The 14,034-nt window shown below is 45.7% G+C and overlaps 1 protein-coding gene across 1 annotated transcript in view; it reads left to right on the top strand.

Annotated features, from left to right (window-relative positions):
- The first annotated feature begins 6,332 nt into the window (after positions 1-6,332).
- The window catches only part of CCDC113 (coiled-coil domain containing 113), a 31,656-nt gene continuing 23,954 nt past the window's right edge, over positions 6,333-14,034 (top strand). Inside the window, exon 1 of the mRNA XM_036752571.1 lies at positions 6,333-6,442. Within this exon, the coding sequence (XP_036608466.1) occupies positions 6,333-6,442 (110 nt within the window). The remainder of the gene's footprint in view (positions 6,443-14,034) is intronic.

Here is a 14,034-nt window from a genome sequence, read left to right as displayed (position 1 = left end):
TAAGGCACATGTGTAAATTATGGATGGCAGGAACAGAGGAATAGAGGGGGCCACAGTGTTTTTTCTTTAAATTATTTTGGCATCCTTCCTTCGCTTTGTCCTTGAATTCCTAACTATCTTTTGAAATAAGCCCCCGACTACCATCTTCTCCTTCCTGATGCTCTGTCTCTCCTACCCGCCATGGTATAATAACTCTCTCCTCTTTAAACTTGATAAAATAATTTTGTAACTAATGTACTTAAATAATATTGTGAATTATAGCTATCTTCATGGGACATTTTTATAATGGACGTACTTAAATAATATTGTAAATTATAGCTATCTTCATGGGATGGTTTTGTAACTAATGTACTGAAATAATATTGTGAATTATAGCTATCTTCATGCAATAATTTTGTAACTAATGTGCTTAAATAATATTGTGAATTTTGTGTGGGTGCCTTTTCTGCCCTTCCCCCAAACTGTATGTTGCCTGAGGGTAGTGTCTACCATATAAATTCTGTACCTCCTCAGATGTACAATAGTGCACCATTTGCACACAGTAGGTGCTTAACACACGTTATATATATTTCTTGTTGCATAGTCTATCATTAAAAAGTTTATGCAAAGCATCCTTCCAGGTATAAGGTTTTTAGCACAGTGCCTGACACATTAATAAATGCTTATTGCCTGACTTTCTACTAAGACCGATCTTTTATGCCTACCTGGTTTTTTGTATCCTCATATTTGATCTTCTCAACAACACTGAGAGGGAGTCAGGGAAGGGAGGAGGACGCAAATGCTCAGAGGGATGATGTGAGTGATTTTGCACAAGCAGTAGCAGTAGTTGTGATGAAAGAGGACCAGAATGACCTCCCTATGTCCAGGTCAAGATACAGTGTGTCTGCCTGTGGCTGATCAGACCAGTATGAGCTCGGAAGGCTCTACCACGGGTCAGGCACAAACAGTCCATAAGTAGGACAGTTAAGTGGCCTGGCCCCTGGCCCCCAGTGCTCTAAAGCCCCCAGCTTCTGAGGCTGCAGTATTCTGTGTCTCCTCCCATGTCAAAATTCTTTTCTGCTATCTTTTAGTCAGCTGGTGCTCCAGTTCCCAACAGATTCAGAATGGGAAGAACTCTAGTCAACTGCACAGTCTTTACTGTTGAATAGTGCCAGCTCTGTCTTCCTTCCTACCCCGATGAAATTAACTGGACACAATTCAGAGCAAAGGGGCCAGCCCCTCAGAAACTTCTGTGATCCATTCTTCCCAGAGCCATTGAGAAGCTCTCCTCTTTGGTTCCTACTCCCCAATCTTGGCTTTACTCCCTTCAACAGATCTTTCCTCCCTAACTGCCCTATGGTGCACCTCTATAGGTGAGCCTTACCCCTCTACCTACTTCTCCCTCCAAACCTTCTTAGACACTTTCTCAGCATATACCTTTGATAAGCTGACCATGGAGGACAGCAGCTGATACTGCAGAGTTAATTCATAAGAAGGCAATCAGGTCCTGCCGTCAAGGAGCTTACCCTCTAGGGAATGGAAGGGTGGAAAAGAAGATATAGGATAAACATAGAATGTCAAACTTATGTGACTAGATAGAGTTGATAGCTTTTATACTGGGGATGACGGGGTGGCGGCAGTGGTAGGAACAGACATAGAGATATGCCATTGTTTGAAATTCATCCTTACTGGGACTATACGCAGAGCTCTCTATGCATGAGGACCCAGAAATCATGAGGGAACCCATAAATGTGCTCCTTAAAAACTGGCAAGCTCTTGGAAGAAGCTCTATCTTTCCACTGTGGCTCAAGGAATAGTCTCAGTGCCCCAAAGTGTGTACGCTTTTGGTATTCTACTCCAGTTCCTCAATCTATCAAACAAGCATTATTAAGTAGCTACAAGTGACAAGGATACCAGGACAAGAAAAAATGAAATAATTCCTGTTTTAAAGTTTATATTCTACTGGAGGGGCGGAGGCAGTCAGTCAGTCAATCAATAAACATTTATGAAGCACCTACTATGTGTCAGGCACTGTGCTAAGAGCCAGAGACTCAAAGAAAGACAAAAAAAAAAACCACAAAAAAAAACCAAAACCCAGTCCCTGTCCTTAAGGAGCTTACAATCTAATGGAGGAGAAAATCTGGAAACAATTATGTGCAAACAAGCTATAGAAAGGATAAATTAGAAATAATCATTAGAGAGAAGGCACTAGAATTAAGAGGAATAAAAAAAAAGGCTTCTTGTAGAAGGTGGGATTTTAGCTGGGACTTGAGGGAAGCCAGGGGTCAGGATGAGTATGGACATAGAAGACTATATACAGACATATACAAAGTAATAGCTAGTATTTAATATTTAATAAGTTAACATTTATTTAACACCTACTGTGTGTCAGGAACAGAGCTAAGCACTTCATACATTTTATCTCATTTGACACATCAACCCTGGGCAGTAGGTGCTATTATTATCCCCACTGTACATCTGAGGAAACTGAGGCAAAGAGGTTAAGTGACTTGCCCAGGGTCACAGTCTCCATTTTTCAATTCAATGCCTTGAAAAAGCTGTCAACACTCAGTGCTTTTAATTCTTCTCCTGTCTTTTATACTCTCTGCCACCTTACTCCTCAGCAGAAAACCACCTTTTCCAAAGTCACCAACACTGGCCAGACTGATGAAACTGCTGGCCTTTTTTTCAATCCTCATTCTTCCTGACCTCTTTGGTAGTTGATGACCCTCTTTCCTGATGAATACTCTCTTTTTTGGATTTTCCAGACCCTGTGTTTTCTTGGTACTCTACCCTAACTGTCCCACTGCTTCCGGCACTTAGAGTGGTGTTTGGCATACAGTAAGTGCATAATAAATGTTTACTGATTGATGTTTACTAATGATGCTTAATAAATGTTTACTGATCACTCTTCAGGTCCCTTTGCTAGCTCATTAGAGGTGTACTCTATGGCTCCATCCTGGGCCCTTTTCTCCCCTTTCTCTACACTCTCAGTAAACTCATCAATTCACACAATTTTAAGGATTTTGCTGATGATGTCCACAACTATATTCCAGATCTAGTCTCTCTTTTGAACTCTAGTTACCACATCACCAAGTCCTGGAGACATCTCAAACTTAACAATGTCCTAACTTGAACTCATTATTCTTCTCACCTCATAACTTACTCCCTCTTAGGAATCTGTCCTAGTCCTGTTGAAGGTACCACCATCTTTCCAGGCACCTAGGTTTACGACCTTGATACAATCTGCAATTCCTCACTTTACGTGGCTATTTTGTTTCCAACCCTTGTTTCTATACCTCCACAACAACTCTGTACCTGTCTTCTTTCCAGGCACCCATTTACTACCCTAGTCCAGGCCCTCATCACCTCATCCCTCCTAATTAGCCTCATTATCTCAAGTTTCTCTCTTCTCTACCCTCCATATAGATGCCAAAATGATTTTCCTAAAATGCTGGTCTGACTATGACACCCCACTGGACTCTCTGCACTTCAATGGCACCCTATTACCTCTTCAGTCAAATACAAAGTCCTCTGTCATTTAAATCTCTCCATAACCTGATTTATAATAACTGAAGATTGAAAGGCTAAACCATGTGATTTATTTCCAAGGCAAGTAGTTGCAGAACAAATCAGGCCCAGGGCCCCTCAGCAGGCACAAACATCCTCAATACAGATTTCTGCCAGATTTCTATACATTGAAAGAAAACAATAAACAGGATATAAAGTAGGATGTAGGAGTAGCTAACCTGATTTCTTATTGGAGAGAGATTTGGGACTTTCCAAGTTGGGAGGGACAGAGAGAGAGAGCAGGTAGAATTCCTCAAAATCAGGTGATTTAAAGGAAAACAGCAAAATGGAGGTTGCTCACAAAATGGAGTTAGTGTTCATGAGATGGAGTCAGTTTGGTTTTCACACTGGCTCCAAGCTACCTTTCTAGTCATCTGCATCTCTACCGTCCAAAGTAATCTCACTGTTTCTCACACATAACATTTCCTCTCTTCATGCCTTTGGATAGCCTGTCCTTCATGCCTGGAATGTACTCTCTTTAAACCTCAGCCTCTCAGAATTCTAGTTTCTTTTAAAGCTCATTTGGTACTATCTTCTACCTGAGGCCTTTCCAGATTCCTCCAGATGCCAGAGCCTTCCTCCCCAAATCACCTTGTACCTACCCTGTAAATAGCCAAATGGGTGAGTATATGTATGTATGTATGTATGTATATATGTATGCATATGTATACATTTTTAACATATATTTTCTTCTCTTTCCCTCCCCTTCCCAAGACTCTTAATATCCTTGACATGAGGAATATTTTCATTTTTGTCTTTTTAATCTCCATAACCTAGCACATAATAAGTATTTAATAAATGCTTGCTTGCTTGATTCCAGAAATGGAGAAGAGATAGCCTCTGTAAATGCATAGAGGCCAGAGATGGAATGTCCTGTCTAAGAAATAGCAAATAGGCCAAACTGGCTGGAAAACTGACCACATAAGGGCTGAGGACTGTGTGTCAGTCTGGAAAGATAGGCTAGAGTCAGACTGGGATGGATCTTAAATCTCAAATAGGGGAGTTTGTTTTTAGAAGCAATAGAGAGTCACTAAAGCTTCTTCAGAAGGGAAAAAGTCAGATCAATTTGGCAGTTGTTTGGAGTATAGTTTAGAGAATAAGACAACCCAGATGCAGGGAGACAATTAGATGGATAGTGCAACAGTCCAGACGAGAGGGGAACTAGGGCTGGTAGCATGTAAGTAGAAAAGGACCTATGGGACAGATTCGTGAAGGCAGACTCAACCAGATTTAGCTAACAATTGGACATATGGGATGGGGGGATTGGGGATAGGGATAGCAGTTCTGAAGCACTATAAACCACAGGGGGTTGTATGTTATTATAACTTTATGATCACTACCCCTCCACTCAAGTAAAGTTTGGGTTAGGGTTGCTGAAATCAAAACCCAAAACTAAACAAAAATAAGGAACGTCAGAGACAGAACACAATAGGGAGCAACCTGCTTCTGTGATAAAATCCCAGCCAAGATCAAATACCAAGCCATTAGCAACTCTAGTTCTGACTTTATGCCTTTGTGAGTTCATAGGTTGCATTCCAAGGCCAAAACTGGTTTTTATTTTTGGATTACCCACTATTAATAATAGTGCTTAGACTCCTTTCCAGCATGTTCCATCAATGAGACAAGTGTAAGGAACTGGTCAGATCCTTTTTTATTTACCAAGGGGATAATTACATAAAATATCATAGGAATATATAATATTAGAGTTGGGAAAGAATTTATAGAGCATCTAATCAACCAGTCGATAAACATTTATTAAATGCCTACTATGTACCAGGCACTGTGCTAAGAGCTGGAAATAAAAAAAAAGAGAGGAAAGACAGTCCCTGCCCTCAGGGAGCTTAAAATCTAATGGGGGAGACAATATGCAAACAAATTCTACAAAGAAAGGTATATACAAGATAAATAATTAAAAGAGGGAAAGTGCTGGAATTATGAGAGGTTGGGGAAGGCTTCCTGCAAAGGGTGGGATCTTAATCAATTCAATTCCCTAAACATTAAGCGCCTAATATGTTCCAGAGACACTTTGCTAAGTTCTGGGGATACAAAAAGAGGCAAAAGCCAGTCCCTGCCCCGCAAGGACTTACTTAGCGAGTTATATACAGGTCATGGAACTTAAAAAAAATTTCTACCCTAACTATTTCAATATAAATGGTTTCCTTTATATTTTATGCATTCAAAACCATTATTCTGAGGAGGTTCCTAGTCTTCACTAGACTGCCCTTAAAGGGGTCCCTGATTTAAAAAAAAAGTTGACCACCGATCTAATGGAACCTCTTCTTTTTACAGATAAAGAAACTGAGGCTGCAGGCTTAATCAGTTCTGGGGGGGATGGGAATGTGATTAAAAGCTGTTCTCTGGCTTCTTGGGGCGGAGTAGGAGACCCTGGTTGACAAGCAGTCCCTCCTGGGGGGCTGCAAGAGGCTAAAGGACCTCTGGGTACCTACTGCCTAGGCGCTTGTGAATCTTGGGCATCTTGGCACGACGGGCTTCCCCTCCGCCGGCAACCGGGGCACCGCTCCCGGAAGCTTCTGCCAAGAGGCGGGGAAGGAGCGGGGCTGGGAGGAGGGCGGGGCGGGGAGCTCCCCGAGGCAGGGCTCAGGCGCTGGTGGCTGCACGGCGTACCGTCTCCACGGCAACGCACCGCGCGCGTCGCAGATTAGTGACGTCACCTGTTGCCATGTCAACGGCGTTCTGCAGCGGCGCGCGAAGTCCAAGGTGGAGGCTCCCGAGGCTGCGGGAGGAAAAAGAGGAGGAAGACGGCGACGACAAGCAGTAGCGGGATGACGAGCGTGGAGGAGGAAACGGACAGCTTGGCCACCTCCGACTCCCAGTTCGGGGAGGAAGTAGAGCTGCCCATCATCCAGCTCTGCGGCCTGGTGGAGGAGCTCAGGTACCGCCCCGCCGCATGGCCGCCTCCCGCCCCGGGCCGGGTGGGGGAGGTGCGGAGGTTCCAAAGGGGCCTCCGCACTCCGCGTGGCGGAGGGAGCGCCCCTGGGGCCGTCGGGCTCCTTTTCGGCCGGAGGAGGCGTGTGTGTGGCCCGCTTGGGCCGTCGGGCTCCTCTTCTGCCCAAATGCACGGATGCCCCTGTGGACAGACAATTCGCTTCCAGCTCTGCCTTTGGACACAGAGCCTAGAATGTGTTGCTAGAGGACCTGGGTTCAAATTTCTGACCATAGATAAGTCATCTCTGGTTTCTGCGTCCTGGTTTCCTCCACTCCTCCAATGAGGAATCTTGTACAAGACCAGGATGGTCTTTTATGGCCTCGGACCCCTTTGGGAGAACCCTCCTCAGAATCGTGTTTTTAATGTGTGGGAAAGGAAAGAAAGCAAATGGAGTAAGCACTTATGTAGCACCTGCTGTGTGCCAGGAGCTTTACCAATATTTCTTTTGATCCACACAATAACTGTGCTGACTGACAGGAGGTGCTGTTTTCCAATCCCCAACTTCCAGCCTCCTAGGTTTGCATCCTCAGTGTCCAGCCCTGACCCCACCTAGCCAGTCCTTTGTTCCCAATTCCACATCGTCTCTTCAGCCTGTCCCTTTATCTTCACTGCTCTAGTTCAGGCCCATGTGACATTCTTACCTTCAACTTACAGTTGAGGAAACTGAGGCAGACAGAGCTTAAGTAACTTGCCCAGGGTCAGTCACACAACTAGTAAGTGTCTGAGGCTGAATTTGAACTCTGGTCTCCCAGATTCCAGGCCCAGCATTCTATCCACATTGCCACCAGCTGCCTAAATACATGGGATTACAGAGGAACACGATGATGATGAAGTGGTTTTCAAAACACAAATATCTCTGTTGATACTCATACCTATCGCTGTTCATCACCATCCATACATCCATTATTCATTCATCTATCTATCTATCATCTATCATCTCTGTCTCTGTCTCTCTCTCTCTCTGTCTCTCTCTCTCTCTTTATGTGTCTCTGTCTCTCTCTCTGTCTCTCTGTCTCTTGTTCTCTCTGTCTCTCTGTCTCTGTCTCTCTGTCTCTCTCTGTCTCTCCCTCCCTCTCTCTCTCCCCCCTCTCTCTCTGTCTCTCTCTCTCTCCCCTCCCTCTCTCTGTCTCTCTCTCTCTCTCTCTCTCTCTCTCTCTGTCTCTCTGTCTCTGTCTCTCTCTCCGTCCCTCCCTCTCTTTCCCTCCCTCCCTCTCTCTCCCCCACCTTCTCTCTCTCATATTCTCTCTCTCTCTCTCCCTCTCTCTCTCCCCCTCTCCCTCCCTCCCTCCCTCTCTCTCTCTCTCTCTCTCTGTATCTCTCTCTGTCTCTCTCTCCGTCCCTCCCTCTCCCTCCCTCCCTCTCTCTCCCTCCTTCCCTCTCTCTCCCCCTCCTTCTCTCTCTCTCATATTCTCTCTCTCTCTCTCTCCCCCTCTCCCTCCCTCTCTCTCTGTCTCTGTCTCTCTCTCTGTATCTCTCTCTCTCTCTCTCTCTCTCTCTCTCTCTCTCTCCCTCTCTCTCCCTCTCTCTCCATCCATCTCTCCATCTATCCACAACACAAGTCCACAGACCCCCGGTTCAGATTCTCTGGCCTAGGGCATCTCCAAGGCCTCTTTCCAGCCCAAGATTCTCTTTCTAGCCCTGGCTGAACCACAGAGCCTCAGTGCTGGAAAGGAATAGACCAGCCAATTCAGCCCCTCTCATTTGTGCAGGTGAGGAAACCTAGATGTAGCAAGACGATGTGATTGGCTCCGGGTCATCACCAAAGTTTGGTGGTTGAGCAGGGCTTCTCACTTCCTCATCAAAGTGAGGTGGAAGTACGTTCCTTGCTTGACCTCAGAGGTCAAGTACAGGATAGAGAAGTGGGTACAGTGCCGGGGTTCCAGCCCAGGCCTCCATCCTAGCCCTTCTTCTTGACCTCAGAAAGCCCAGTAGGAGCAGTGGGTAGAAGTCGTGCAGGGACTGATTTAGGCTCTATATTGGGAAAAGTTTTCATACAGGTTTTTCACTAGTCCCAAAGTGGACTGGGCTGCCTTCAGGTTTCATGTGTTCCTTCTCATTAGAAAGGCCAGGATCTTGTAGAAAGGATTGTTGTCCTAATACAGGTTCTGAGATTCTTGGATTTTGGACTAATGGAAGAATTGGTAAGAAATTGTGCCCTAGTCACACTAGGCAGTTACTGTATTAAAAGAATTCTGTTCCCATTTCCTCCCACCCTGATCTAAAATTTCCTGTAATGAGCTCCTCTTCCAGGGAGCTTCTTGCCTGAAAAGATCAAGTCCAAAGACTTAGAAAATCCTTCATGAAATACCTGCCCCAGACAAAAGTTGTACAAGAAACAAAGGGGACCACGGTGGCCCTAAGTGTGAAAATGTCCTGGCTCCCTTCGGAGGTCTGTTTTCACCTCAGAGGCAGGTCCGGATCCAGAGGCCTCTGACTGCATACAGGCTTTAGAGAGTCCAACCCTTCCTTCATTCTCCTAGGCTCCCTGGAGTACACTGGTCTCCCCAGTCATGCCCGTTGAGCCCCTTCCTCATTCAGTAACTTCTCTGCCTTTGAAGTTCATCCTGTTCATGTCTTCTACTCAATCAAAAGCCCAGAAGCTGTTGTCTACAGGCCCCACCCCCACTCCAGGCCACTTCCCTTCCTTCCTCAAGGAGTCCCATACCTGACTTTTTCTCTTCCCCGACTTCTGCTTTCATACTAGGGGGATTTGAAGATGTGTGTGGTCTCTCTCTCAAACGCCTCAACTACTCAGTTCCTCCATTCACTCTCTTCCCATGAGCTGCTCCTCCATCCTCCCTTAGCCACACATAAAGGTGGCCACACCCTTCATCTTGCCACCAGCCACAAATGTACCACCTCCATGTTCAGGAATTCGTATCCCCTTATTCAACCATAATCCATTGGCTCTTCACCTCTTCCTCTGCCTTCCCATACGTAACCCTCCTTTTCATTTGCACTGTGACCTCCAGTCCGTTGACCCCTCAGTTCTCTCTAGGCCATCTCCTCTGCACTGGTCACTCTCTCCTCATCTCCCCATCTTGGCTCCTTGGTGAACCAGTTCAGCTCTACAGTGTCCTCCTCTCTTGAATCCCTGGCTCCCTTTTATCCCTGATTGGGCCCATCCGAGCCCCAGCTTTGAATTGCCCCCACCATTCATCCCATGCCATCTCCAACAGACTGTCTCCTCTATCATCCCCACTTTCTCACTTATTCTCAGTCTGTCCCTCTCTACCAGCTCCTTCCCTGCTGCCTGCAGACATGCCCCTGCTTCCCTCATCCTGAAAAAGCCTTCACTTGATCCTTCCATCCCTGCTATTGTCCTGGATCTCTTTTCTCTTTTGTGGCTAAACTCCTTGAGAAAGCTGTTTACAATCAACACTCCCCTTTCTTCTGTCTCACTCTCTTCCTAGCCCCTCACAGTCCAGCTTCTGACCTTATTCCTGCAGAACTGCTCTCTCCAGAGTTACCAGGGATCTTTAGTTGCCAAATCTGAAGGCATTTTCTCATTCCTCATTCTCCTTGACCTCTCTGCAGCCTCTGACCCTGTGGATCACTCTCCTCCTCTATACTCTTCTCTCTAGGTCTTCTTGATTCTCCTGCTGCCTCTCTGGCTGCTCCTTCTCTGTCTCTTTTTCTGGATCCTCCTCCAGATCATTCCGTGTAAGCGTAGATGCCTCCCTCTTCTCCATCTATACTGCTTCACTCGGGGTCTCACCAGCTCCCATGGATCTAATTACCATCTCTAGGCTGATGACTCTCACATCTACCTATCCTACCCCAGAGTCTCTGCTGACCTCCAGTATTGTACCTCCGACTGTCTTTCAGACATCTCAAAGTGGATGTCCAATAGGCATCTTAAACTCAACATGTCCCAAACAGAACTCATATGTTTTCCCCAATCTATTCCTTCCCACCCTCCTTCTTACTACAGAGGCTATCACTATCCTTCCAGTCCCCCAGGCTTTATAACCTAGGGTCATCCTGGACTCCTCACTATCACTTGCCCCCACCCCTCCCCCATATCCAGGCTGTTGCTGAGGCCTGTTGACTTCACCTCTGTGGCATCTCTCCTCTGAACCAGTCCCCCCCCTGGTGCTGGCCCTCATCCCCTTATGCCTGGATTCCTGCAGTAGCTGTTGGGGGGGGTCTACCCTCCTCTGGTCTCTTCCCCACTCCATACTATCCTCCTTTCAGCTGCTAAATTACCAATGTACAGGTCCACCTATGTTACCCCCTTCTCAGTAAACTGCCGTAGCTCCCTGTTGCCTCCAGAAGTAAATACAGAATGCTCTGTTTGGCAATCAGAGCTCTTTACCACCCAGCCCCCCCACAATCTTCCCAGGCTTCTTAACCCCATACTCCCTGACATACAGTCTTCAGCCTAGTGACTCTGGCTACTGGCTGCTCCACAAACAAGACCCTCCAGCTTGGGTATTCTCTCTGCTTGTGCCCCACGCCTGGAAGTGTCTCCCTCCTCTGCTCTAACTGCCAGCTGCCTTTAAGTCCCAACTAAAACCCCATCTTTTACTGGAAGCCTTCTGCAACCCCTCTTCATTCTAGTGCTTTCCCTCTGTGCTTTATTCCCTATTTCTCCTGTTTGTAGCTTGTTTGTACATATGTGTTTGCTTGTTTCCCCTGCTAGATTGTGATCTCCTTGAGGGCAGAAAATCCTCTTTTGCCTCTTTTTGTATCCCCAGCACTTAGCACAGTGCGTGGCACGCAGGAGGTGCTTAATAAATGTTGATAGATTGATATCTCTCACTCTGGGTGGGAGAAGAGGGCTTCAGCCAGAAACTGTACTGAGGAGGCTGAGCTAGACCCTTTACTCCTGCTTTAACGTGTAGAGTTTGCCAGAGTCAAGGTGGAAGGTGTGCGTGTGTGTGTGTATGTATGTGTACACTTGCATGCATGTGTGGTGGTAGCAGGATTTGTGAAGCCCAAGGACTTGAGATGCCTGTAAATGCCTATAAGTAATAACTGATATATGTTTATTAACGTTATACTGATAGATAAGTAACCGTGTGAATGCCCGTGCCTGTAAGTGATGCCGGTGATGCCGCTTGTGTGGCTGCCCAGACCCAGCCTCTGAAGCTCTTTGTACTCTCTGCAGGAGTGGTCATTCCTGTTGGGTCAGGGAACAATGGACTTACCTTGTGATGCAGTGAAATGTTGTTACAGAATTTCTACAGTGCACACACTGATGTGGTTACACCATGGACTGATGATGAGGATGGTAATAGGTAGTATTTATGTAGCACCTACTGTGTGCTGGGCAAAGTGCTAAATGCTTTACACATATCAGCTCATTGGATCCTCCCAGCAGCCTGTGAGATTGGCACTGGGATCTCCATTTTACAGTTAGGGAGACTGAGGCAGAGGGGGACGAAGTGACTTGCCCAAGAGTGCATTTGCACTCAGATCTTCCTGACTCCAGGCCCGGTGTTGACCACTAGGATATCCCCCACCTGGCACTTGAAGAATGGACAGGGCTCAGAGCCTGATGCAAAGACTGGAATATATGGAATACCTCGGGGTCAAGGTTAGGTCAGAGAAAATTTGTTAAAAAAGAAAGAAAGAAAGGAACAATTCAGCCCGACTTCATGCTACCAGCATCCACATTCCAAGGTTGTGGAAAACATTTAGGAAATGCTTCTTTCCACATGCCGGGCCCCTGGGAAGTGGCAAACATCTGCTTTTCTGTGAGATCCATCACCCGAGCTTCCATAGCATGGTACTGGGAGTGGGGCAGAGTGGGTATCAGTAGGACCATTTAACTGAGGAGGAAATTCAGAGTGAGAGAGGGGAAGGGGCCGCAGAACCCATCTGGGTAGCTGGGTTTCTTGCTGAGGCGAGGTGGACTGAGATGCCTCCTGGGGCCTTTTTCATAGTCTCACCGCCCCTGACTGTAGAGCTGTCACACCTCCCTGGGTCAGGTGGGGATGCTCCTGGGAGAGGGGCTGGCTACATCCTCCTGGCTCCCCCTGCTGCCCATCATTTGTCTTTCCTGGGACTGAGCAGCACCTGAATCTGGATGGTGCTTCAGGAGAGAGGGCTGAGAGACTGGTGCTTCAAAGCTTGACCTCTGACGTCAACAGCAGAGGGTGCAGAGAGCTACATTTCTATTTAGTGTAAGGGAAAGCTAATAATCGGGGCTGCCCCCAAGCGAATGGGCGCCTCATCACTGAAAGCCTCTGAGGGGAGGCTGGGTTTCCCCTGGTGGGGAGTCTCTTCGTTACCTCCTGCCTCTGCGATGCAATAGATCCTGACCCCCCAGCCCGAGGCTCTCAGCCCTGCCCGTGCTTACCTCTCTGTCCCATAAGCTCAAAGGCTGCAGCTCTTCCCTGACCCCTTCCCTTTCCCCAACTCTCCCCCTTCCAAATGAAAGCCCACAAGTCTTCTGAGATGCTAGTCTAGAAAAGCTCCCCCTTCTCTTGTTTAATGTGGGAAGGGTTAGTCCTTGGCATCATGGTACAATCGAAAGGGCATTAAATTTGGAGGAGAGGGCCTGGATTGGAATCCATCTCCTGGTATTTAAATTTAATAGGCTAGGGACATTGGACTGGGCATTTTGCTTCCCATTGCCTCATTTTCCCCAACAGTAAAGTGAGGGTTTGGATTCCATGAACATTCCGATTGTGTCTAGCTCTTAAATTGGATTTTTCTTTCTTTTATTGAGCTTGTGAAACTTTTAACATCTTTAAAAAAAAGATTAAAAAAATGAAAGGAGTCTTAGGTTAAAATTTAATTAATTTGTATTAAGAGTCCACTTTGTATATGAATAAGTGCTTTCAGAAAAATTAAGAAATAAAAGTTTCTAAGGCAATAATCATTTTCATTAATTTTAATGATTTCATTTAATATTAATTGAACACCTTTAATATGAGGATTATTTTGAATTTAGATCATTTAGAAACCTTCATTTGTTGATTTGAAGAATAAAAATTACAGTGGTTCTGGTATTCAGGAATTTAAAAAGTCTATCATTGTTGTTAGTGTGAGAAACAATTGTTTAAGCCCAAGAAGTTGTGGACTCTCTGAATAGCAAGTATAAGGTCAAGGCCACAAGTCCATTTGGAGACTGGATTTCCGGCCCTCTGTCTTTTACACAACTACTTAAATGCGGGGAAGCTGTTGCTTGTCTCATGTAACAAATGCAAAGGAGCAGTTTTAGAAAATAAGCCAGATTTTCTAAAATAGTTTATAATGCACTCACCTTAGTAACTGGATCATAGGGTCTGTAGACAGGAGGGGCAAGATACCTCTGTTAAAATGTACAGTGATATCTTTGATTAATAATAATAAAGTCAATATTGCCATCACTTTTGTGCTTTAATTTGTAAGTACTTGAGTATTTATTGAATCTGTGAATGCAGTCTTAAGAGAAATTCCCAATGCCCTGAATAGAGTTTAAGTCATAGGACCCAAATTTGAAGGACATTTGAAGGTTACCTGCAGGGAGGCCTTAGGCAAGCCCCTTACCTCTCAAAGCCTCACTTTCCTTATCTGTTCTTTTTTTTTAATTAATTTATTTATTT

The sequence above is a fragment of the Trichosurus vulpecula genome, chromosome 3, assembly GCF_011100635.1.
Source record: "Trichosurus vulpecula isolate mTriVul1 chromosome 3, mTriVul1.pri, whole genome shotgun sequence".
NCBI lineage: Eukaryota > Metazoa > Chordata > Mammalia > Diprotodontia > Phalangeridae > Trichosurus > Trichosurus vulpecula.
The sequence above is the reverse complement of the archived record's forward strand: the minus strand, read 5'-3'. Positions and strand labels throughout refer to the sequence as shown.